Genomic DNA, 25,263 nt, shown 5'->3' with positions numbered 1-25,263 from the left:
AAGTGAACATTCCTGTCTGTGTGGACCTAAACAACTGAACATGCCTGTCTGTGTGGACCTAAACAACTGAACATTCCTGTCTGTGTGGACCTAAACATTCCTGTCTGTGTGTACCTAAACAACTGAACATTCCTGTCTGTGTGGACCTAAACAACTGAACATTCCTGTCTGTGTGTACCTAAAGAACTGAACATTCCTGTCTGTGTGGACCTAAACAACTGAACATTCCTGTCTGTGTGGACCTAAACAACTGAACATTCAAAAGAAAGAAAAAAAGGGAAAGGAGAAAATCTTTTTTTTATTTTTATGATGCGTAGTCGTACAAAATAACATGAATACCACTGCTGAACATTAGAGAAAACAGGTCATGCATATCTATTATACTGTGCAAGAATAGAAGTCTTCTTCTCCAATAATAAATCATACAGGAGAGGGGAGTCGCCTCAATCAAGGACAAGTCAACTGTAGTCAATTTCCACCCAGTTGTTCATTTTAACAGTCAGGTCTGGTTCCTGAATAGAGCACAGATACTGATCACTACATGTTCTCATGTACGTCATAATCACCTATGAGGATACACAACGTAGACTACTGCCTGTTCCTGATCAAAGTCCCTTTTTGTCGAATTAGCCAGGGGAATTCAAGACGGCCGAAGTGTAAAGTGATCAATGTTTTTGATTGGACCTCAAGTTTTTTTTTTGTTTCCATCGGCAAACAATCAGCTAAAGACTTATATACAGACTTCTGTACATGTCTGACAGCCAGCGATCTGTAGTGATCCAGTCAAAATCTGCACTTTAGAATAGGCCTACATTGGACCTCATGATCGTTTCTGTATTGGTGTGTATTCAGAAAGCTGGTGTGTAGGTCAGTACCTGTGGGTTCTAAGGTTCTGTGTGGGTAGTGAACTGTACATAGCCAGTCAGACCAGTGTTTCCCCTAGATTGGTTTTACTTAGATGCCCCGTCTAAATCAGTTCCTAAAGCGGTTTTCAGGAGTGTCAGAATCAACCATGTCCAACTGAACCAACTGAACCCAAACTAACAAAAGGCAGGGCTTCATCAGTGATGTTAGAGGGAAACATGGGCCACCAGGTTAAATGTTAGGGGATAAGTCAGAGGTCAGAATAACCAGGGGCCGAGGCCCGGCCTGCCCCTGTGCCCAACCATCCGTCCATTTGTCTGTCTGTCTTTTGGAGGGGTACCGTTGTCCGTAATATCAGGCCTTTAAATGTGCCCCTCCAAAATCTAGCACACACGCACACACATCAGTCCAATCACTAAGGGTTATTATCTATGTATCTATATTATAGCTACACTACTATGTCTACTGTAGTCTATAAACAGGCGAGTTACAATGCTGAGTCACCTGTCTGTGACGGTCTGTTAAAAACGATATGTGGTCAATCTAATGTGCCAGGTGGTAGCTAGTCTCACTGTCCAGCGGATATAAAACACGGGGAAGTAATTACAATGCTTAAGTTGCAGGTTGGTTGTAATCTTAATAAATATTTCATGACTGAATCCAACTAAATCTAAAAAAAAACACACAATAACAGTATCTATGGCACAATTATTATAGTAGAAAAACACAGCTTGTGTATGTTTTCCTGCAGTTCAAGCCTGTCTGTTAGTAAATCATGTTAAGATGTGCAGTTTCACCATTCCATGGAATGTGGCACTAATAAACCCCCAAAAAGAAAACAACGTTTGTCTATTCCCTTCTGCTCAAACACAAAACGCTGCCTCCTAGTGGGTGGCCAGGCACTGTAGTCACCAACACTAGTGGTGAGAGGGCCACACAAGTAGGGGGCGCTACAGGAGGCAGAGGGTGGTGTGAGCCCAGGATGGGCTAGGGAGGCAACTCCTGTCTGTCCTGCCTGTGGGTGTGAAAGCTACCAGACCTGGGTTAAAGGAAATATTATTTGATTTATTTATTTCCAAATACTTTGAACGATTGATTGAGCCTGATGGACATGGTGTGCACTTTTGGGACTATTCTATTGGTGCCATTGCATCAGGCAAACTCAATAAAGTGCAACTCAAGCATTTGAAAGAAAACCCATACTATTTGAACTCAGGAGTGGTAGCTTTTATATTACACAGGTAGTCTCTTCAATACACACACACACACACACACCTCTACTGCCCAACAAAGCATCAACTTGTTTGTGTTGTCAGAGGGAGGACTGCTATCCAACGACTGTTTACATACAGGAAGCTGCTGAGGGGAGGATGGCTCATAATAATGTCTGGAACGGAGCAAATGAAATGGCTTCAAACACCTGGAAACCATGTTTACTGTATTTGACACCATTCCACTGATTCTGCTCCAGGTATTACCACAAGCCCATTCTCACCAATTAAGGTGCCACCAACCTCCTGTGCATACATACATATGCATGTGTACAGAACAACACACCTGTTTACACATGTGTAAAACAGCTAAGCTGTACCACCTGTCTGTCTTTTCCCACCTTATTTAACAAAGACCTGGGGCTGAATCCCAAATAGCACCCTATTCCCTATATAGTGCACTACTTTTCACCACAGTCCTATTGCGGCCCTGATCAAAGGTAGTGCACTATGAAGGGAGTAGGGTGCCATTTGGGATGGAACCCTGTTCAATACATCTTCGCCAACATTACAGAGAAGTCAGGCTATAGCAGCTTTAATTCACATTACTCCAAAATATTACGATTTTCATCCAGGCGGCACCTTTTTGTTTCAATGTTTCATAATAGATAATTATTGCAATAACGCACTAATATTACATCCTATTCAATATTGGTAACAAGGCAGTAAAGATATAGTAATGGCAATAGTAATTATACTGTAGCGCTAGTAATTCAAAATGGCTGCTCACTGTGTTTGTCACAATATAGTAGCTTCCCAAGGTTTTAAAGAACCCCCAAAAAAGACAATATGATTATTATAAACTACACATAACTTTAACCCAAGCCTTTTAATAGCATATTGTGCATTACCCAGGAAATCAAGTTTTCAGCTCTGTAAGACTGAGTGATCTGTGTCACTTAAAAAAAAGAAAAAAGCTTTTCTTCAAGCACTTTACAGCCATAGGAATCAGATCATCTGATTCTGACATGGCTGGTTACGTCATGCATGCGGGTCGGTCGCCATGGAAGTGTTCTTTATGCTTGGCTGACAGTGGAAACCGGAGTGAGAACAGGGACATCTAGTGGTTATCTGAGACATTACCACCAGGTTTACATCCCTTGGCATGAATCAGAACAGTTTGAGTTAAACCTTATACTGCAGGGGTGTCACACTTATTTTGCCCCGGGGGCTGCATTCGGTCTTCAATGAGGTCCAGAAGGCCGCAATGAAAATGTGTTAAATTTCTTTGCAGTCAAAATTTGCAAGAGATAGTCCAATATATCAATCGTACGTGACTGTCCATCTTTAATTTGGGTGATTATTAGCGAGCTGGACACAAACAAGAAACGGTATAGTTTAAAGTATTTCAAGCTAGTTTCACCCAAAAAGCACCTTTCACCAGTGATTCAATATGGTATTTACCTATGATGTTTCTATGAACAAACACATTATTTATGTAAGTGATAAAACACTTTCTGCTCTTGGCCAGGTAAAATGGGTTCAAGCTAGGACATATGATTTCCATGGCGACAGGTTCTAAACCTAGTAACATCTTACTGAAGATACAGGGGTGGGGTGTGGGCCTGACAGGTACTGTATGTGGGATCTGTGTGTGAGTGATATATTAGTGTGTGTGATGTTTCACATTATCCAGTCTGTGGAGATGCCCCTCTCCTATGTGTAGGGTACTGGATAAGCATCAGAAAGCCCAGTAAAGCTGTATCCCTTTATCTCCTCCTCTTCTCTAGCTCTGGGAGAAGTACTCCAGAACCATGCGCAGGTGTCCCAGGCGCTCATTGAGGGAGGCCAGGGACAGGACGGTGGTCTGGTAGGCAGGGTCCAGCTGGAGAACTGACAACAACCACCAACACCACGCTGGACCGTTGTTGGAGGCCTGATGGAGAGAGACAGGGTGATAAAAAGGAGAGAGAGAGAGACAGGGAGAGAGAGGAGAGAGATGGGGAGATAAGGGATTTTCGATACTAGATGAGTGCTGGTCTGGAAAGGGTAGGTGATAGGCAAGGTCCGTGTGTGTCTGTGTACCTGTATGTTGTCGTCCTTGTCAGGCATGGTTCCATACTGTCTGCTGATCTGTTCTCTGAGCCGTGTGTTGAGGCGTGTGTACCAGTCCTGGGCCTGCTCATACACACTGTCATGGAGGCTCTGCAACAGCTCCAACTCTGACCCCTCAGCCTAGAAACAAAGGAGGAGATTCTCAATGCAAAATACAATTGATTCTCTTCAAACCTTTAACCCACTAAGATCAATATCCGAGCCTCTGTGGAAATCTAATTAGCATCATACAAAAATCCCCATAAAAAAATCTGTCAGTGTAAGCTAGAGAGATCTGTTTTTTTGCACTGGCTGCATCTCAATCCACCGCATCTGCCCATGTCGCACTTCCACAGTGAAAGGTGACAGAGGTAGAGCGGTGTTTGTCAGACCATGAGACATCCCGAAAGTCTGTAGAGTCCGAACGGTTTGGCCAAAAACTATTATGACTCCTGTATGGAAAGATGAGACTCTCACGAACAGGTACAAGCTCTTGGACGCCCAGAGGCCTCACAAGACTCGTCTGAAGGTCCCCAGTACCAGTCAAAAATATGTAGGGAAGTATCTATGGAGACTATTAAGTGAATAAATAAAATCCTGATCTTTCTTCTATCTCTCAGAGATAGAACAAACTTCCTTCAGATTATTGTGTTTGGGGGGGGGGGGGGAACTCAGTTGTTCCATGTAGTGAATTTGTTATTCAATGCATTTGTATGGGCAAATTGCAGTAAGGCCAAATACTTTTTTTATACAAATAGCAAAATTATCCTTGGTATGACTTTCTTAAAACAATTCCATATAGCTTAGTAGAACCCCCTCTCCCGGTTTAGACTCTTATTACATAAAGAAACAAACTCTCTCTTTAGTCTTTCTTTGATTCATCCATTATTTTGTGTTTTACGTTGTACACAGATAAAAAAAAAAATGTATTCTTTCCAATGTGTCAAGTAATTATCTTTTTGTTTTCTCATGATTTGGTTGGGTCTAAATGTGTTGATGTCATGGGGCTCTGTGGGGTCTGTTTGTGAACAGAGCCCCAGGACCAGCTTGCTTAGGGGACTCTTCTCCAGGTTCATCTCTCTGTAGGTGATGGTGATGATCCATTTGTATAGCAGACCCTCGTGCCAAATTGAGTCAAAAGCTTTTTTGAAATCAACAAAGCATGATAAGACTTTGTCTTTGTTATGTTTGTTAGTCCAACAAGGTGTACAGGGTGAATATGTGATCTGTCGTACAGTAATTTGATAAAAAGACAATTTAGCATTTGGTCAGTACATTGTTTTCATTGAGGAAATGTGCAAGTCTGCTGTTAATGATAATGCAGAGGATTTTCCCAAGGTTGCTGTTGACGCATATCCCATGGTAGTTATTGGGATCAAATCTGTCTCCACCTTTGTGGACTGGGGTCATCAGTCCTTGTTTCCAAATATTGGGGAAGATGCCAGAGCTGAGGATGATGTTAAATAGTTTAAGTATAGCCAATTGGAATTTGTGGTTTGTATATTTTATCATTTCATTGAGGATACCATTAACCCCACAGGCCTTTTTGGGTTGGAGGGTTTGTATTTTGTCCTGTAGTAATGTAATTGGAGAATCCAGTAGGTTCTAGTAGTCTTTAATATTTGATTCTAATATTTGCATTTGATCATGTATACGTTTTTGTTATAAGGCCAAAAAGATTGGAGAAGTGGTTTATCCATACATCTCCATTTGGGATAGATAACGCAGTGTTTTTTGATTAGTGTGTTCCAATTTTCCCAGAAGTGATTACATTCTATGGATTCTTCAATTACATTGAGCTGATTTCTGACATGCTGTCCCTTGTTTTTCCGTAGTGTATTTCTGTATTGTTTTAGTGACTCACCATAGTGAAGGCGTAGGCTCAGGTTTTCTGGGTCTTTATGTTTTTGGTTGGATTCTTTTCTTAGGTTTTTGCATTCTTCATCAAACCATTTGTCATTGTTGTTAATTTTCTTAGGTTGTCTGCTTGACATTTTTAGATTTGATAGGGAAGCTGAGAGGTAAAATATACTGTTTAGGTTTTCTACTGACAAGTTTACACCTTCACTATTACAGTGAAACGTTTTTTCCAGGAAGTTGTCTCATAGGGGTTGAATTTGTTGTTGCCTAATTGTTTTTTGGTAGGTTTACACACTACTTTCCTTCCATCTATAGCATTTCTTACTATTACTCAGTTCCTTTGGCTTTTTTGCCTCATGATTGAGTATTGCTCTGTTTAAGTAGACTGTGATTTTGCTGTGATCTGATAGGAGTGTCAGTGGGCTGACTCTCAACACTCTGAGAGACTCTGGGTTGATGTCAGTGATAAAGTCATCTACACTACTACTGCCAATGGGTGAGCTATAGGTGTACCTACCATAGGAGTTCCCTCAAAGCCATTGACTATGTACAGACCCAGCATGCGACAGAGCTGCAGGAGTTGTGACCCATTTTTGTTGGTTGTTTTGTCATAGTTGAGTCTAGGGGGGCATATTTGGGAGGGAATGCTATCGCCTCCAGGTAGGTGTTTGTCCCCCTGTGTGGTAAGAGTGTCAGGTTCTTGTCCAGTTCTGGAATTTACTAGGTCGCCACAGAGTAGGTCATGTCCCTGGGCTTGGAAATGGTGGATCTCCCCCTCTAGGATGGAGAAGCTGTCATCGTTAAAGTATGGGGATTGTACTTGGGGGATATAGCTAGCACATAAGGACATTTTTCTCTGTTGAGATAAATTCCTTATTAATTTATAGCCAGATGTAAAATGTTCCTGTTTTGACTAATTTAATAGAGTGGGTTAGGTCTGCTCTATACCAAATTAGCATACCCCCTGAGTCTCTTCCCTGTTTCATCCCAGGTAGTTTGGTGGCTGGGACTACCTCTGTAAGAGGGCAAACAGTGGGTCCGTCTCCTTTATACTATGTTTCTAGTAGGATGACAATATCTGTATTTACATTTTATTTGATGAAGTCTGTGTTTCTGCTCTTTAGGCCAAAGGCAGATGACCTCAGACCTTGTATATTCCAGGATGAGATGGTAAAAGTTTTGTATTCCATAGTGTCTACTGTTGTTTTCGTGTAGTTAAGGCTCTGACCTTTACAGTAGGTGTGAACAAAGCATGTTGAGCCTCTAGTGCGCGTGCACACACACACACACACACACACACACACACCCCCCTCTCTAAGGTATGCCTGGTTGAGCACTGAACATTGTCTTTACAAACTGTTGCTTGGAAACAGGCCAAGTATCAGTAAAACACTCACAGGAGAACTAGCTAATAAAATAGCATTTGTAACCTTCCCCAGGAGTGTTAAATTCAACCAAAACACTGCATTCACAGGGGTCATCCAGGGCCAGGATTAGGTTAGAACAACCGTGTTGTAACTTACCTTGTGGTCCTCCATGTATTCTATATCAGCAGTGTGGTATCCATCTCTCTGTCCTCTCTTCAGGACCCTGAAGCGACTTCCTCCCACACAGTCCACATAGGAGCGACCATCAGGCAACACCTCCAGGCTATGGATCTCCAGCATACAGCCGTAGTCTGCAAATCTGGAAGACACACACAGACAGAGAGTTGTTGGAAGCAAGCTGAAAGGGTAATGTGAAAAAATCTGATCCCCAGTACAGTGCGGCTCAGCGTAGTAGTGTAAAAGGGGAAAAGAGTCAGACAGATACACTCAGGGTTCATTTTCATACCAGTATTTTCAGATTGTACACATCCACGACCCACCCTTTTCCATGTTCGTAGATGCACATGCCAAACTTCCTGGTGCCCGTCTCCATGCATCGTCTCATCATGAGGCGGTAACGAGGCTCGAAGATGTGGAGAGGACAGGGCACCCCCGGGTACGCCACCGTACACACAAAGATAGGGATGTCCCTAGTTAGACTGGGGGATGGAGGGAGAGAAACAGAGAGAAAGCAGAAAGAGACAGAGGATGCAAAAAGAGAGAGGATACAGAGAGAGATAAATATATATTTAATCAGGGTAACAGTGGTGTTAAGGAGGTGTGTATTTAATACACACACAGTCAAAAGTTTGGACTCAAACTCATTCAAGGGTTTTTCTTTCTTTTTACTATTTTCTACATTGTAAAATAATAGTGAAGACATCAAAACTATGAAATAACACATGGATTCATGTAGTAACCCAAAAAAGTGTTAAACAAAGTAGACACCCTTTGCCTTGATGAAAGCTTTGCACACTCTTGGCATTCTCTCAACCAGCTTCATGAGGTAGTCAACTGGAACGCATTTCAATTAACACGTGTGCCCTGCTAGAAGTTATTTTGTGGAATTTCTTTCCTTCCTAATGCATTTGAGCCAATCAGTTGTGTTGTGACAAGGTAGGGGTGGTATACAGAAGATAGCCCTATTTGGTAAAAGACCAAGTCCATATTAAGGCAAGAACAGCCCAAATAAGCAAAGAAAAACGACAAGCCATCATTACTTTAAGACATGAAGGTCAGTCAATGCGGAAAACTTCAAGAACTTTTTGCAGTCGCAAAAACCATCAAGCTCTATGATGAAACTGGCTCTCATGACGAGCGCCACAGAAAAGGAAGACCCAGTTACCTCTGCTGCAGAGGATAAGTTCATTAGAGTTACCAGCCTCAGAAATTGCAGCCCAAATAAATGCTTCAGAGTTCAAGTAACAGACACATCTCAACATTAACTTTTCAGAGGACACTGCGTGAATCATGCCTTCATGGTCAAATTGCTGCAAAGAAACCACTACTAAAGGACACCAATAAGAAGAAGAGACATGCTTGGGCCAAAAAAACACAAGCAATGGACATTAGACCGGTGGAAATCTGTCCAATGGTCTGACGAGTCTAAATTTGAGCTTTCTGCTTCCAACCGCTATGTCATTGTGAGACGCAGAGTAGGTGAGCGGATGTTCTCCGCATGTATGGTTCACACCGTGAAGCATGGAGGAGGAGGTGTGATGGTGTGGGGTCGCTTTGCCGGTGACACCGTCAGTGATTTATTTACAATTCAAGGCACACTTAACCAGCAAGGCTAGCACAGCATTCTGCAGCGATACACCATCTCATCTGGCTTGCACTTTGTGGGAGTATCATATGTTTTTCAACAAGACAATGACCCAACACCTCCAGGCTGTGTAAGGGCTATTTGACCAAGAAGGAGAGTGATGGAGTGCTGCATCAGATGACCTGGCCTCCACAATCACCTGACGTCAACCCAATTGAGATGGTTTGGGATGAGTTGGACCGCAGAGTGACGGAAAAGCAGCCAACAATTGCTCAGCATATGTGGGAACTCCTTCAAGACTGTTGGAACAGCATTCCAGGTGCAGCTGGTTGAGAGAATGGCAAGAGTGTGCAAAGCTGTCATCAAGGCAAAGGGTGGCTACTTAGAAGAATATAAAATATATTTTGATTTGTTTAACACTTTTTTGGTTACTACATGATTCCATATGTGTTATTTCATAGTTTTGATGTCTTCACTATTATTCTACAATATAGAAAATAGTAAAAATAAAGAAAAACCCTTGAATGAATTGGTGTGCCCAAACTTTTGACTGCTACTGTATACATATTTTCAGTGTTGCTCTTGTCCAGCAGCTGGTGTTGTTGCCTTGTGCGGTGCTTTGCCAATAAACTCACGGTCACAACGTCTACTCTCTACTGTATGAGGAGCCTGATGCCCGATGCCTGTTGTCATGGTTACCATTAAGGTTGCCAACTCACCCCAAGCTCATTCTGGCGAGCATATGATAGCCCAGCAACAATTTCACATTTCAGTCTCTCATTTCATTCAGGCATTAAGAACTTCTACCAAATTAGTTCCAAAGCTCGTTTTACAGGTAAGGGCCAATTTTCGTAGCCTGGTTAAACCAGACTGAACGCTGCACTCACAAAGATGAAAGGTAGAGAAATCAGTTTGGGTGCCAGGTTACAGTTCTGGGAGACTCTAGAACAAACCGAGAGGGTTCGCAATCGACCTCCGTTTACCCCTGGTTACAGAGCGTCAGCGACAGGACTCACTTGGATAGTTCGGCCATCTCAGTCTCGTGGACCTGCTTCCTCTCATCCAGCTGCAGGGGGAAGAGGTGAGACATGATCTCCTGCAGCAGCACCGTGGGGTTGTACTTCCTGTTCTTAAAGTACTACACAGGAAAGACGAAGCGATTCCGCATTATTGGGAAGAAAAGTAACAAATAAGTGCATCCCAGTTAAAGCGATCTCCCTTGGGTTATAAACATGATAGGGGCATAAAAACACTACAAGCAGACCTTCCATTGCAATTGTTTCATTATGATGTTATATGCAATGCGTTTCTGATTGAGTCCATGTACACAGACGAAGGCCCTAGTTACGTAGGCCCTAGTTATGTAGTAGTGTACATACATTGCCTTGCAAAAGTATTCAGGCCGCTTGGATTTCTTTACATTTTATTGTGTTACAAAGTGAGATTCAAATGTATTTCATTGTAATTTTCTGCACAAACTGCACAAAATACTCTGTAATGTCAAAGTGGAAGAACAATTATATTTTTCTAAAGATTAATAGAAATGAAATAGCTAAAATATAGTTGTTGCCTAAGTCAATACATGTGAAAAACACTTTTGGCATTGATTACACCTGTGAGTCTTCTTGGGTAAGTCTGTAAGAGCTTTGCTCACCTGGATTGTGCAATATTTGACAATGATTCTTTAAAATAAATCTTCAAGCTCTGTTAAGACGTTGATGATCATGGCCATTAAGTCTTGCCACAGATTTTGAAACAGATTTAAGTCAAAACTGTAACTTGGCCACTCAGAAACATTCACTGTCTTCTTGGTAAGCAACTCCAGATTTAGCCTTGTGTTGTAGGTTATTATCCTGCTGAAAGGTGAATTCCTCTCTCAGTCTCTGGTGTAAAGTAGACTGAAGCAGGTTTTTCTCTAGGATTTGCCTGTGCTTAGCTCCATCCTGTTTCTTTTTATCCTGAAAAACTCCCAAGTATTTGCCGATGTCAAGTATACCCATACCATGATGCAGCCACCACCATGCTTGAAAATAAGGAGACAGTTACTCAGTGATGTGTTGTGTTTTCCCATAAGGCTTTGCATTTAGGACAAAAAGTGTATTTTTTAGCAGTATTACTTTAGTACCTTACTGCATACAAGATTCATGTTCTGGAATATTTTATTCAGTATTTTTGTATTATTCTTTTCACTCTGTCATTTAGGTCGTTATTGTGGAGTCACTATAATGTTGTTGATCCATCCTCAGTTTTCTCCTATCATAGCCATTGGACTCTGTAGCTGTTTTAAAATCAACAATGGCCTCCTGGTAACATCCCTGAGCAGTTTCCTTCCTGTCCTGAAGCTCAGTTCAGAAGGACGACAGTATCTTTGATGTGTCTGGGTGGTTTAATACATAATCCACAACATAATTATGACATTTTTTTTACCTTTATTTAACTAGGCAAGTCAGTTAAGAAGAAATTCTTATTTTCAATGACGGCCTAGGAACAGTGGGTTAACTGCCTTGTTCAGGGGCAGAACGACAGATTTGTACCTTGTCAGCTCGGGGATTCGAACTTGCAACCTTTCGGTTACTAGCCCAACACTCTAACCACTAGGCTGACCATGCTTAAAGAGATATTCAATGTCTGATTTGTTATTGTTACCCATCTACCAATCACTGGCCTTCTTTATGAGGCTTCCAAAAGCTCCCTGATCCTTGTAGTTGAATCTGTGTAAGGGACCTTCCAGAAGTCATTTAGGCTTGCCTAAACAAAGGGTCTGAATACTTATGCAATGACTATATTTTAGTTTAGGTTTTACTTATCTTAAACTAAAAAAAACATATTCCTCATCTACATTACATAGTATTTTATGTTGACAATAAATGTGAATACTGAATATTTTTGCAAAGCACTGTAGTTACGTAGGCCATAGTTACGTAGGGCATAGTTACGTAGGGCATAGTTACGTAGGGCATAGTTACGTAGGGCATAGTTACCTCCTGTAGTGGTTGTTTGCAGAGGGGGCAGCGGAGGTTGTGGTCTAGGCTTCTCTCGAGGCAGGTCCTACAGAAGGTGTGTCCACAGGGAGTGGTCACTGGCTCATAGAACAACCTGTAGAGGTACAGCACTAAGATCAGAGTACAGCACAAGATTCTCAACAATAACACAGTACCACAAGACTCCACAGGATGTACCACTTATGGAAACTACTAACCTGATACAGAGGGGACATTCAAAGTCAGACACAGTGAGGACACTCAGAGAGTCTCTTCTGTCCAGACTGCAGCCTCCTGAGGGAGACAACATATAACCAATATCAACCATCAACATGTCTCTTCTCTCTTCCTGTGTGTGTGTGTGTGTGTGTGTGTGTATGTTCTATGTACCCCTGCTGTGCCTCTCCTCCCTCCTCCTCATCTCATCATCCTCGGCTGTAGGGAGGAAGGACACGGCCTGACAGAGACAGCACTCAGTACTGGTCCCATGTTTCACCTTTGGCCCTGTCTCCAAGTCTCCTCTCCTGTCCCCGTCTGCCCCCTCCACCTGAGGGTATCGGAAGCTTTTGTTGTGGCAGTGTGTGTGGCTGTGTGTGTGGCTGTGTGCGGGTTCTGCAGGGAAGAGGACTGTGATGGGGGGGCAGTGGTCTCTGAGGTACTCTGAGACCACCTGGAGGATCTGGGGCACCTCCTCTGGCACTGACATGCCCTCCGTCTCCAGGATCTGCCCAGGGGAAACATACACACAGATCAATCTATCCATGAATCATTTAAAAACATCATACACGTTCCATCATTATAAACATATCCCACAACATTCTGCAACACAATTCGTCCTACAACATCAGACGTGGCTTTAATCAATCAATCCATCAACCATTCATTTAGAAACTCACAACTTGCTGAATATTTTAAATGACTAGATTGAACATGTAAATGACTAGATTGAACATGTAAATGACCAGATTGAACATGTAAATGACCAGATTGAACATGTAAATGACTAGATTGCCTTCTGTGACATTGCATTTCTAAAACTTATCCAACCTCAGATAACCTGACACAGTTAGCCTCTAACTGGCCCTCTAACTGTAACTGACCATTTATCAGTTACGTAGAAGTGTTTAGATTGCTTAATATTGTCCCATGTCATATCATTTTCTAGCATAGATGACCCCTCGCCTTAGTTGACCTGAAACACATAAGTGTTAGTCTGACAGTGTTCCATAGCATATCATAGCATTTACAATGCTAGCCTGTCCTTGAATAACCCCACCCAGTCAGTCATCCTTGTTCTTGGTCTACTGTACATCAGGGGTGAATGTTATATGGCCCCCAAGCCAGATTCATCCCACGAGTCCATTCAATCCGGCCCAGGGAAGTTTTGAGGATTTTTTAACCTCCAGGACACTCTTGAACGTCTAAAACTAGGTAGAAAGCATGTAGAAACACTAATGGATCTATACATTTTCAAATAACTTTTTCTGGCCCGCAAATTGCTTTTGACAAACAAATCTGAATTTTGAAATCCCAATGTGGCCCTCGGGCTGAAATCATTGCCCACCCCTGCTGTATATAAACTCAGCAAAAAAAAGAAAACGCCCCTTTTTCAGGACCCTGTCTTTCAAAGATAATTCGTAAAAATCCAAATAACTTCACAGATCTTCATTGTAAAGGGTTTTAACACCGTTTCCCATGCTTGTTCAATGAACCTGTGGAACGGTCGTCAAGACACTAACAGCTTACAGACGGTAGGCAATTAAGGTCACACTTATGAAAACTTAGGACACTAAAGAGGCCTTTCTACTGACTGAAAAACACCAAAAGAAAGATGCCCAGGGTCCCTGCTCATCTGCGTGAACGTGCCTTAGGCATGCTGCAAGGAGGCATGAGGACTGCAGATGTGGCCAGGGCAATAAATTGTAATGTCCGTACTGTGAGACGCCTAAGACAGCGCTACAGGGAGACAGGATAGACAGCTGATCGTCCTTGCAGTGGCAGACCACGTGTAACAACACCTGCACTGACGAGTCACGGTTTTGTCTCAACAGGGATGATGGTCGGATTCGCGTTTATCGTCGAAGGAATGAGGGTCACACCGAGACCTGTACTCTGGAGCGGGATCGATTTGGAGGTGGAGGGTCCGTCATGGTCTGGGGCGGTGTGTCACAGCATCATCAGACTGAGCTTGTTGTCATTGCAGGCAATATCAACGCTGTGCGTTACAGGGAAGACATGCTCCTCCCTCATGTGGTACCCTTCCTGCAGGCTCATCTTGACATGACCCTCCAGCATGACAATGCCACCAGCCATACTGCTCGTTCTGTGCATGATTTCCTGCAAGACAGGAATGTCAGTGTTCTGCCAAGGCCAGCAAAGAGCCCGGATCTCAATCCCATTGAGCACGTCTGGGACCTGTTGGATCGGAGGGTGAGGGCTAGGGCCATTCCCTCCAGAAATGTCGGGAACTTGCAGGTGCCTTGGTGGTAGAGTGGGGTAACATCTCACAGCAAGAACTGGCTAATCTGATGTAGTCCCTGAGGAGGAGATGCACTGCAGTACTTAATGCAGCTGGTGGCCACACCAGATACTGACTTACTTTTGATTTTGACCCCCCCTTTGTTCATGGACACATTATTCAATTTCTGTTAGTCACATGTCTGTGGAACTTGTTCAGTTTATGTCTCAGTTGTTGAATCTTGTTAGGTTCATACAAATATTTACACGTGAAGTTTGCTGAAAATAAAACGCAGTTGACAGTGAGGACGTTTTCTTTTGTTGCTGAGTTTAGTATACAGTACATGTTGAGATTGTCTAACACTGTTCCAAGGCATTCCATTCCTTAAAGCATTCCTAGAAGCAGCAACTGCCACCCATTCCTAGGACCTTAACTGACCCCATATAGTCATTCAGCCAGGCAGTCACTGACACACTAAGCTAGTGAAACTGAATGAGTCAGTGAAGCAGAGTCAGGCAGACAGTCAATGAGTGGAAAACAGTCAGTCAGTGAGACTAACTGGACCAGTGAAACAGCCAGTAAAGCACAGTCAAGCAGACAGTCAGTAAGGGAAAAATAGTCAGTAAGTAACTGGACCAGTGATTGGTAAACAGTCAGTTAATGAGCCAGTCAGTAAATAAGCCAGTCTGCTGTAAACAGTAAATGAGCCAGTCAGTGTTGGCTATAGCTACTGACCTTTTTAATCTGGCTCTTGGCAGGAGTGAAGTCGGCCTGTAGTTTGAGACACCGGTGAAACTGGATCAGGGCTTCAGACTGATGACCCATCTCCAGTAACACATTACCTTTACGAAATAAACCCTGGAGAGAACAGAAAAGAGGGAGAATAATGGATGAGAGAGACCGAAACAGAGAGAGAGAGACCCAAAGACATCAGAAATATAGACATTGTCATCCTACAAGAAACATGGTAGAGGAGATGGACCCACTGGTTGCCCTCTACGTTACAGAGAGCTGGTAGTCCCATACACCAAACAACCAGGTGTGAAACAGGCAGGGGGTATGCCAATTTGGTATAGAGCAGACCTAACTCACTGTATTAAATTAATCAAAACATGAACATTTTATATTTGGCTAGAAATTCTAAAGGAAATTATCTGAACAGAGAAAAATGTCCTCCTGTGTGCTACTTATATCCCCCCAATAGAATCTCCATACTTTAACCTCTCTTGGGTAGGGGGCAGTATTTTCACGGCTGGACGAAAAACGTACCCAAATTAAATGGCCTACTACTCGGGCCCAGGAAGTAGAATATGCATATTATTAGTAAATTTGGATAGAAAACACTCTGAAGTTTCTAATACTGTTTGAATGATGTCTGTGAGTATAACAGAACTCATATGGCAGGCAAAAACCTGAGAAAAAATCCAACCAGGAAGTGGAGGATCTGAGGCTGTAGTTTTACTTAGGGTCCATTTTGCACTTCCTAAGGCTTCCACTAGATGTCAACAGTCTTTAGAAAGTTGTTTGAGGCGTCTATGGTGAACAGAGAGCCAACAAAGGAAGTTGGAAGTTGTTGACTCAGGAAAGCACATGAGTTCATTGGCGCGCATTTACGTGAGGGGTAGCTGTGTTCCAAAACGTTTTTCAAGACATTGGAATCGTCCGGTTGGAATATTATTGAAGTTCTAAGTTAAAAAGGCCTTAAAGATTGATGCTATACAACGTTTGACATGTTTGAACGAACGTAAATAGGACTTTCTTTTACTTTTCGTCGTGACATTTTGGCCGCACTTCCTACACTTGGAGTAGCTTACTGAACGTGCAAATAACAAGGAGGTATTTGGACATAAATTATGGACTTTACCGAACAAAACAACATTTATTGTGGGCCTGGGATTCCTGGAAGTGCCTTCTGATGAAGATCATCAAAGGTAAGTGAATATTTCTAATGCTATTTATGATTTTAGATGACTCCAAAATGGCAGGTATCTGTATTGCTTGATGTCTTTTTCTGAGCGCAGTACTCAGATTATTGCAAAGTGTGCTTTCCCCGTGAAGCTTTTTTTTTAAAATCTGTCACAGTGGTTGCATAAAGGAGATGTTCATCTATAATTCTTTGAATAACAGTTTAAAATTTTAGCAACGTTTATGAGTATTTTTGTAAATTGTTGTGCTGATTCAGCGGCAGTATTGGAGGCAAAATATTTTCTGAACATCATGCGCCAATGTAAAATGCTGTTTTTGGATATAAATATCAACTTGATCGAACAAAAAATGCATGTATTGTGTAACATGATGTCCTAGGAGTGTCATCTGATGAAGATCGTCAAAGGTTAGTGCATAATTTTTGCTGGTTTTCTGGTTTTTGTGACACCTGTCCTTGCTAGGAAAATGGCTGTGTGGTTTTTCTTGTGTTGGAACTGTCCTAACATAATCTAACTTTATGCTTTCGACGTAAAGCCTTTTTGAAATCGGAAAATGTGGTTACATTAAGGAGACGTGCATCTTTAAAATGGTGTAAAATAGTCGTATGTTTGAGAATTTTGACATTTTGAATTTGGCACTCTGATTTTTCACTGGCTGTTGAATAGTGTGAACCGTGGGCTAGCATCCCACCTCCCCAAGAGAGGTTAATGAAGACAGCTTCTCCATCCTGGAGGGGGAAATCAATAATTTCCAGGCCCAGGTATATGTACAGTACTAGTCTGTGGCAACCTAAATACCAGAACTGGAGAAGAAACTGACATTCTCAGCACACAGGGGGACACCTACCTGGAGGTGACAGCATTCCCTCCCCCATATGCCCCCCTTGGCACAACATTACCAACAAAAACAGGTCACACCTACTGCAGCTCTGTCGCACGCTGGGTATGTACATAGTCAATGGTAAGCTTTGAGGGTACTCCTACGGTAGGTACACCTATATAGCTCATCTCTTGGCAGTAGTACTGTAGACTACTTTATCACCGACCTCAACCCAGAGTCTCTCAGAACATTCACAGTCAGCCCACTGACACAACTATCAGATCATAGCAAAATCAATCGACTCTACTTGGACAGAGCAATACTCAAATCATGAGGCATCAAAGCCAAAAGGAACTGAGTAATATTAGGAAATGCTATAGATGGAAGGAAAGTAGTGTGTAAACCTACCAAAAAACAATTAAGCAACAACAAATTCAATCCCTTTTAGACAACTTCCTGGACAAAACGTTCCACTGTAATAGTGAAGGTGTAAACTTGGCAGTAGAAAATCTTAACAGTATATTTGACCTCTCAGCTTCTGTATCAAATCTAAAAATTTCAAACAGAAATCCAAAGAAAATTAAAAACAATAACAAATGATTTGATGAAGAATTCAAAAACCTAAGAAAGAAATGGACAAACCTATCCAACCAAAAACATAGAGACCCAGAAAACCTGAGCCTACGCCTTCACTATGGTGAATCACTAAAACAATACACTACGGAAAAAGAAGGAAGAGCACGTCAGAAATCAGCAATGTAATTGAAGAATCCAAAGAAGAACCATTTCTGATAAAATTGGAAAACACTATACAAACTACAATACAAGAGTTATCTATCCAAAACTGAGAAATATGGGTAAACCACTTCTCCAATCTTTTTGGCCTTATAACAAAAACATATACATGATCAAATACAAATCTTAGAATCAACTGTTAAATACTACCAGAACCCACTGGATTCTCCAATTACATTGAATGAACTACAGGACAAAATACAAACCCTCCAACCCAAAAAGGCCTGTGGTGTTCATGGTATCCTCAGTGAAATGATAAAATATACAAACCACAAATTCCAATTGGCTATACTAAAACTCTTTAACATCATCCTCAGCTCTAGCATCTTCCCCAATATTTGGAACCAAGGACTGATCACCCTAATTTGACCACATTAACTACCGTGGGATATGAATCAACAGAAACCTTGGAAAAATCCTCTGCATTATCATTAACAGCAGACTCATACATTTCCTCAGTCAAAACAATGTTCTGAGCAAATGTCAAATTGGCTTTTTAATAAATTACAATATGAGAGACCACGTATTCACCTTGCACAACCTAATTGACAAACAAACAAACAAAACGCAGGCAAAGTCTTGTCATGCTTTGTTGATTTCAAAGCAGCTTAAGCACCCCTATATATATCAATGAATTTGGTGAGGGCATTAGAACAGTCTGCAGCACCAGGCCTCACCCTACTAGAATCTGACGTGAAATGTCAGACTGTTTGCTGATGATCTGGTGCTTCTGTCCCCAACCAAGGAGGGCTTGCAGCAGAACCTAGATCTTCTGCACAGATTCTGTCAGACCTGGGCCCTGACAGTAACTCTCCGTAAGACAAAAATAATGGTGTTCCAAAAAAAAGGTCCCGTTGCCAGGACCACAAATACAAATTCCATCTAGACACCGTTGCCCTAGAGCACTGTGATAGTTTTTCTATGATATTAATAGTTAACGATTATATACTTAACAAATAGTAAGACATATCTGTTATGTTAAATGCTGTGTTTCTGTAAAGAGATGGTCTCCACTCTAAACTTCCTGCATGGAAGAGAGTGAGAGAGAGAGAGAGAGAAAGAGAGAGAGGAGTGGAAGAGAGAGAGAAAGAGAGAGAGAGGAGTGGAAGAGAGAGAGAAAGAGAGAGAGAGGAGTGGAAGAGAGAGAGAAAGAGAGAGAGGAGTGGAAGAGAGAGAGAAAGAGAGAGGAGGGAGTGAGAAGAGAGAGGAGGGAAGAGAGAGAGGGAGTGGAAGAGAGAGAGAAGAGAGAGGAGTGGAAGAGAGAAAGAGAGAGGAGTGGAAGAGAGAGAGAGGAGAGAGAGAGAGAGAGAAGAGAGAGAGAGAAGAGAGAGAGAGAGAGAGAGAGAGAGAGGGGGAGAGAGAGAGAAGAGAGAGGAGGGAGAGAGAAGAGAGAGGAGTGGAAGAGAGAGAGAGAGAGAGAGGAGAGAGAGAGAGAGAAGAGAGAGAAGAGAAAGAGAGGGAGAGAGGAGGGAGAGAGAGAGAGAGAGAGAGAGGAGAGAGAGAGAGAGAGAGAAAGAGAGAGAGAGGAGAGAAGAGAGAGAGAGAGAGAGAGAGAGAGAGAGGAGGAGAGGAGGGGGGGGGGGGGGGCTGAGTTTGGGAAACCCTGGATTAGCCGATTTAGGTGAGAAGACCTCCAAGATCAGAATTGAATAACACTGACCTATATTTTGGGCTGTTTCTGCACATAGATGTTATGGACAAAAGGGGTAATCCTATACAACAGCCTTAACAACAATGCATAGCTGTCATAGCACTCACCCACCCACTAGTGTCCAATGATTCAGTTACATGATGACATAAGTAGCCGTTTGCATAATGTGCCTCAAATGACATAACATACTGTACACTTCTACAGACAGTCCATCAGCAGCAGCCACAGAGAGATTATATAACATACTGTACACTTCTACAGACACAGTCCATCAGCAGCAGCCACAGAGAAAACAACCAGGACACACAAAACTAGAATGGTGTCCAAAATTGCACCCTAATTAGTGCAGTACTTTAGACCAGAGCCCATAAGGGTCTGGTTAAACGTAGTGCACTATAAAGAGGATATTAGGGTGCCATTTCAGAAGCATACTAGGAAGCACACTAGGAAACTGAAAATATGCCATCAAATCTAAATCAGTCTGATTTGGTACAACTCCTTATAAGGTTACGTGGTGGTGACTTATCAAGACAACAACTGATCTGAAAACAGGGTGGAGTATTGAGATGCACCCATAGATGACAGATCATTTAAGGGGAATAAACAGTGATATTAAAGGAAAACATAAAGGAGGTGCAGACGACGTATAGACCCCTAGGCAGGCCCCGATTCAGTTACACCAGAGATACTGTTACCTCGGTCCAAACCCCTCCTCTCTCCTGGTATGGTCTGACATAGCATTCTAATAACATGGTGCTTCTTACCTCTGTCCAGTTGGGGCGAACGCAGCAGAGGTCTTCCAGGTCCCTCAGGGCATCAGAGAAAAGTCTCAGTCCCATACTGGCTTCCGCTCTCCACACCTTCAGACTCACATCACCAGGAGCTGGGCGATGGAGGGAGGGAGGGAGGAGGCGAGGGAAGAGAGAGTTCGATATAATTAACAGTGATCCCTGACAGTTATTGTAGGATGACAGCTTCCCAGTCAGAATTGGTTTCGTTCCATTTGCCCTTGCACCTGCAATGCATAGGGAATAATAGATAACACTGGACATCTCCCAAAAACCTGAAGTGACATGAGCTCAACCCATCTCCATTCTTGCTACAAATTGCACATCTGATCTCATACCCTCACCTTCCCTCCTCCCCCAAGACCAGGTATGCTACCTACTAGTTTTACAGCCAAGCCTGCAGAGTATTAATAGAATGTGATTATGTGTATCAAAACAATGGCACAGCAGGGTTGCATTAAAACCAGAACTGCTATGCATAGTCCTGTGTGGTGCGTAGAAACAGTTACTTATGCAAAGTGTTTGGTGCACTGACACCCCCAGTATGACAAACCAGACAGAAAAGCAGTTAAACAACTGGTGGGTGGAGGACAAAGATTCAGAATCATCACAGACTTACTCTTACAGGAAGTTGTTTCATTCTCTGTTGATCCACATTGAATGTAACGACTGACCATTAGTATGAGCTTAGGCCTTCACTATGAAACTTAACTCCCTCACACCTCTGCATGTCTGTTACACATTACTACCAATCTAATCTCAGCACCCAGAAACCAATCAGCTGCTGCATAAGGCTGTCACGAGTCACGACTCAAAACAGGGGGGAAAACCAATGACAAAAATACACCACAAGAAAGACAAGGAAACTGTGCCCATCACCTCAGAAGTAACCCTGGTCACCTTCCTAAACACTGCTGTGCTTCGCTGGGGGAGTGTCACGTGTGTGGACTACTGGCATTACTGACCAGCCATAGCAAAGAAGAACATTAACAAAGACTCACCAACACTCCAATGCTTAGAACACAGCCACTTGAGTGTGTTGCGTGCATGCACTTGTGTGTGTGTGTGTGTCACCCACTCACAACAGATTACATGTCACTGGACCCAGTGTTACAGAAGTCTGGCTGGGTTGTTTGTGTACATTGATTTTATAATGCTGTTTTTCCCCCAAAACAGCTTTCCATCTATTTGTATAGCAGACCTTCATGCCAAGTTTAGTCAATTTGAGTCTCTCTCCCTCTCTAACACCACACCCCTCCCCCCCACACATATTTCTTAGGGGGAGACAGGGATGCAGCCTTGAGCCCCACCCTCTTTAACATATACACTGAGTGTACAAAACATTAGGAACACCATAATATTGAGTTGTACCCCCTTTTGCCCTCAGAACAGCCTCAATTCGTCAGGGGGATTGATTTACAAGGTGTCAAAAGCGTTCCATAGGGATTCTGGTCCATTTTGACGCCAATGCTTCCCACAGTTGTGTGAAGATGGCTGGATGTCCTTTGGGTGGTTGACCATTCTTGACCTGTCTCCTCGCCTTCATCTACACTGATTAAAGTGGAATTAACAAGTGGCATCCATCACCTGGTCATTCATTCATACATACAAAAGTATGGGGACACCCCAAAATTAGTGGATTCGGGCTATTTCAGCCACACCCATGCTGACAGGTGTATAAAATTGAGCACACCGCCATGCAATCTCCATAGACAAACATTGGCAGCAGACTGGCCTTACTGAAGAGCTCAGTGACTTTCAACATGACACTGTCATAGGATGCTACCTTTCCAACAAGTCAGTTTGTCAACTTTCTGCCCTGCTAGAGCTGTTCCCGTCAACTCTAAGTACTGTTATTATGTCTAGGAGCAACAACGGCTCAGCTGCGAAGTGGTATTCCACAAACTCACAGAACGGGACCGCCGAGTGCTGAAGCACGTAAAAATCGTCTGTACTCAGTTGCAACACTCTACCAAGTTCCAAACTGCCTCTGGACGCAACGTCAGTCAGCACAAGAACTGTTCGTCAGTAGCTTCATGAAATGGGTTTCCATGGCCGAGCAGCCGCACACAAGCCTAAGATCACCATGCACAATGCCACGCGTCAGCTGGAGTGGTGTAAAGCTCACCGCCATTGGACTCTGGAGCAGTGGAAACGCGTTCTCTAGAGTGATGAATTACGCTTCACCCTCTGGCAGTCCGACGGACGAGTCTGGGTTTGGCGGATGCCAGGAGTACCCTACCTGCCCGAATGCACAGTGCCAACTGTAAAGTTTGGTGGAGGAGGAATAATGGTCTGGGGCTGTTTTTCATGGTTCGGGCTAGACCCCTTAGTTCCAGTGAGTGGAAATCTTAACGCCACAGCATACAGTGACATTCTAGATGATTCTGTGCTTCCAACTTTGTGGCAACAGTTTGGGGAGAGCCCTTTCCTGTTTCAGCATGACAATGCCCCTGTGCACAAAGCGAGGACCATACAGAAATGGTTTGTTAATCAGTGTGGAATAACTTGACTGGCTTGCACAGAGCCCTGACCTCAACCCCATTGAACACCTTTGGGATGAGCCAGGCCTAATCGCCTAACCTCACTAATGCTCGTGGCTGAATGGAAATAAGTCCCAGCAGCAATGTTTCAACATCTAGTGGAAAGCCTTCCCAGAAGAGAAGAGGCTGTTCTAGCAGCAAAAGGGGTGACCAACTCCATATTAATGCCCATGATTTTGGAATGAGATGTTTGACGAGCAGGGGTCCACATACACTACATGACCAAAAGTATGTAAGCTCCTGGTGACAACCTCCGTTTCTTTAGGTAATGTTGGACCACTGTGAGTGCAGTACTGCCTCCCACCATGTGGCTCTTATGTGACCAGGCTATGGGCTACAACAGGGAGTGCATGCCAGGCAGTGGCAAACTCAACTAAAATAAATGTTGATAGATGCCAGCAAAGCCACTACACAACAACACTAAACAAAAGCACTGAGCTTTTACATTGCTTGCAAACTGATACTTGCAAACTGATACTTGACATGTATTAATGCCAAAACAGCATGCAAAACAAGCACACAAAAAATATATTAATCTTTTTTTAATTTTATTTTTTAAACTGGTGGGGCTCAATGCCCTGAATGACGGGTCGCCACTGATGCCAGGTCACTACACCACTAGTATATTATAGCAGTTCCAACAGTATTTTATAAAACCAGGAAAAGACCGTTGAGGTTAGAAGCCTCTTTTGCAAGGGGGGGCTGATTGTGTCGTCTATATTGCACTGAAGACAAAATAATTTAATCTAAAGTCTGGTTTTTATGTGTCATTTTATTTCATAAGTCTTGGCTGGAGTTTTTTCGGGCAAATAGCTGTTTATAGTACATTTACGTAATTAGGGTCGTGTGGGGCTTTTATAAGTGGGTGGATTCCATTTTACACAACGAACATACACATTTGATCATAGGCCTGTCCTGCAGCCTACTCGAGGGTTGCAGAAGGAGAAGTACTCAAACGTACTCAAGTTCACACATTATTGTTAGAAACCTACCTAGTCGTATCCCTTCATCCGCGATGCGTAAAGCTTCTGTGAACTCGCCGGTTTTGAGTTTCTCCAGAATATGACACTTTATCCTCGTCTCTTCTGGGCAGCACTTCTCAACGACACTGAAGAGTAGGATGTTGTTCTTGATGTTTTTGGCGTCGCTCTGTTTAAATATTTCCTTGCAGGCTGGACACCTGGATGACAAGTAGTTCCCCAGGCAGCTCCGGCAGAACGTGTGACCACAGGACATGGTGGCCGGTTCACACATGAGGAACAGGCAGATTGGGCACTCAAGTAGATCCATGGTGGCACAGTTGCGGGGTTATGTCACCACCGCCCGTCGGTGAGCAGTTTGAGTCCCTATCTAATCACCATCTAAGCAACGACAGACACTCTTCTCCGATTAACATGACCGGACTGCTGGACTCTTTCTGTAAACAAAGGCTCGCGGAACCCAGGATCCAACCATAAAGACCTTATAGTGTAATTCCAACTGACAAAACCCTTCCGATTCATTCACATGCCTTTTCCATTGTCAAGCATAAAGTATTTGGTTTGGAACAACACCACGCAACGTCTTATCTTTCCTGGCATCATGATGGACAGAAGGTCCGATCGTCTCTGTACTTCGCGTCTGGTTGTCTTCAACTCCGAGATCCATCAACACTAGACCAATATTGGGTCAGAATTTTAACAACGATTCCTCGAATGTTTCGGCCCCAGGCTTACTGTAAAAACAGAGCTGGGAGAAGCATGCTTTCCGCTCTCATGCGCATTGTATGGCTAGAGCTCGAAAAGCCCAAGCCACACTGTGTAAGACTGTTACCTTACATAAATAAAGATCATGTGACGGGAAAGCTGGGTATGCTATTGGTCGAAAGACCGGAGTCCCACTCTGTTGTGAAACGGATTTCATAACACACTTTTACTCGGACTGGTGGTGAATCGGGAGGACCCGACAGCCAGTGGCTTTTATATTTCTCAAAAATCATAAAACGCGCACCGACAAGTTACTAATCTCCAAACGCTGTTATAATGACCTGGGCCGTTCTAGTCATCTAAATACAGAGAATTTGCCACCTGCAGAAACATGATGTGACAGAAAAACGTGAAATGTTTTTTTTCTGGCGTCTCTTTATTTAGCCTCATTAACTG

The 25,263-nt window shown here is 43.0% G+C and overlaps 1 protein-coding gene across 2 annotated transcripts; it reads right to left on the bottom strand.

Moving 5' to 3' along the window:
• Nucleotides 1-278: 278 nt before the first annotated feature.
• Nucleotides 279-24,920, bottom strand: LOC106604350 (LON peptidase N-terminal domain and RING finger protein 1). Of its 2 annotated transcripts, none has more exons than XM_014198896.3 (11): nucleotides 24,115-24,920; nucleotides 20,556-20,674; nucleotides 15,336-15,458; nucleotides 12,533-12,866; nucleotides 12,361-12,436; nucleotides 12,143-12,257; nucleotides 10,178-10,299; nucleotides 7,897-8,055; nucleotides 7,553-7,715; nucleotides 4,161-4,310; nucleotides 279-4,011 (listed from the first exon to the last, which is right to left on the bottom strand). In XM_014198896.3, exons 1-11 carry the CDS (start codon nucleotides 24,410-24,412, stop codon nucleotides 3,862-3,864), a joined length of 1,809 nt encoding a protein of 602 aa, XP_014054371.3. In that variant the 5' UTR covers nucleotides 24,413-24,920; the 3' UTR covers nucleotides 279-3,861. The 2 variants fall into 2 exon arrangements, with proteins under 2 accessions (XP_014054371.3, XP_014054373.3); XM_014198898.3 differs by having other exon boundaries at nucleotides 10,178-10,227.
• Between the last annotated feature and the right edge of the window lie 343 nt (nucleotides 24,921-25,263).

The sequence above is a fragment of the Salmo salar genome, chromosome 05 (genome assembly GCF_965601325.2).
Source record: "Salmo salar chromosome 05, fSalSal1, whole genome shotgun sequence".
In the NCBI taxonomy this organism is placed as follows: Eukaryota; Metazoa; Chordata; class Actinopteri; order Salmoniformes; family Salmonidae; genus Salmo; species Salmo salar.
This window is presented reverse-complemented; position numbering and strand designations above follow the sequence as displayed.

Coding starts and splice junctions, on each gene's coding strand:
- LOC106604350 (XM_014198896.3), bottom strand. CDS start 24,412: ATGGATCTACTTGAGTGCCCAATCTGCCTGTTCCTCATGTGTGAACCG. Junction 20,675..24,114: donor GGATGAAGGGATACGACTAG/GTAGGTTTCTAA, acceptor TCCATCGCCCAG/CTCCTGGTGATGTGAGTCTG. Junction 7,716..7,896: donor ATCTACGAACATGGAAAAGG/GTGGGTCGTGGA, acceptor TGTGTCTTCCAG/ATTTGCAGACTACGGCTGTA.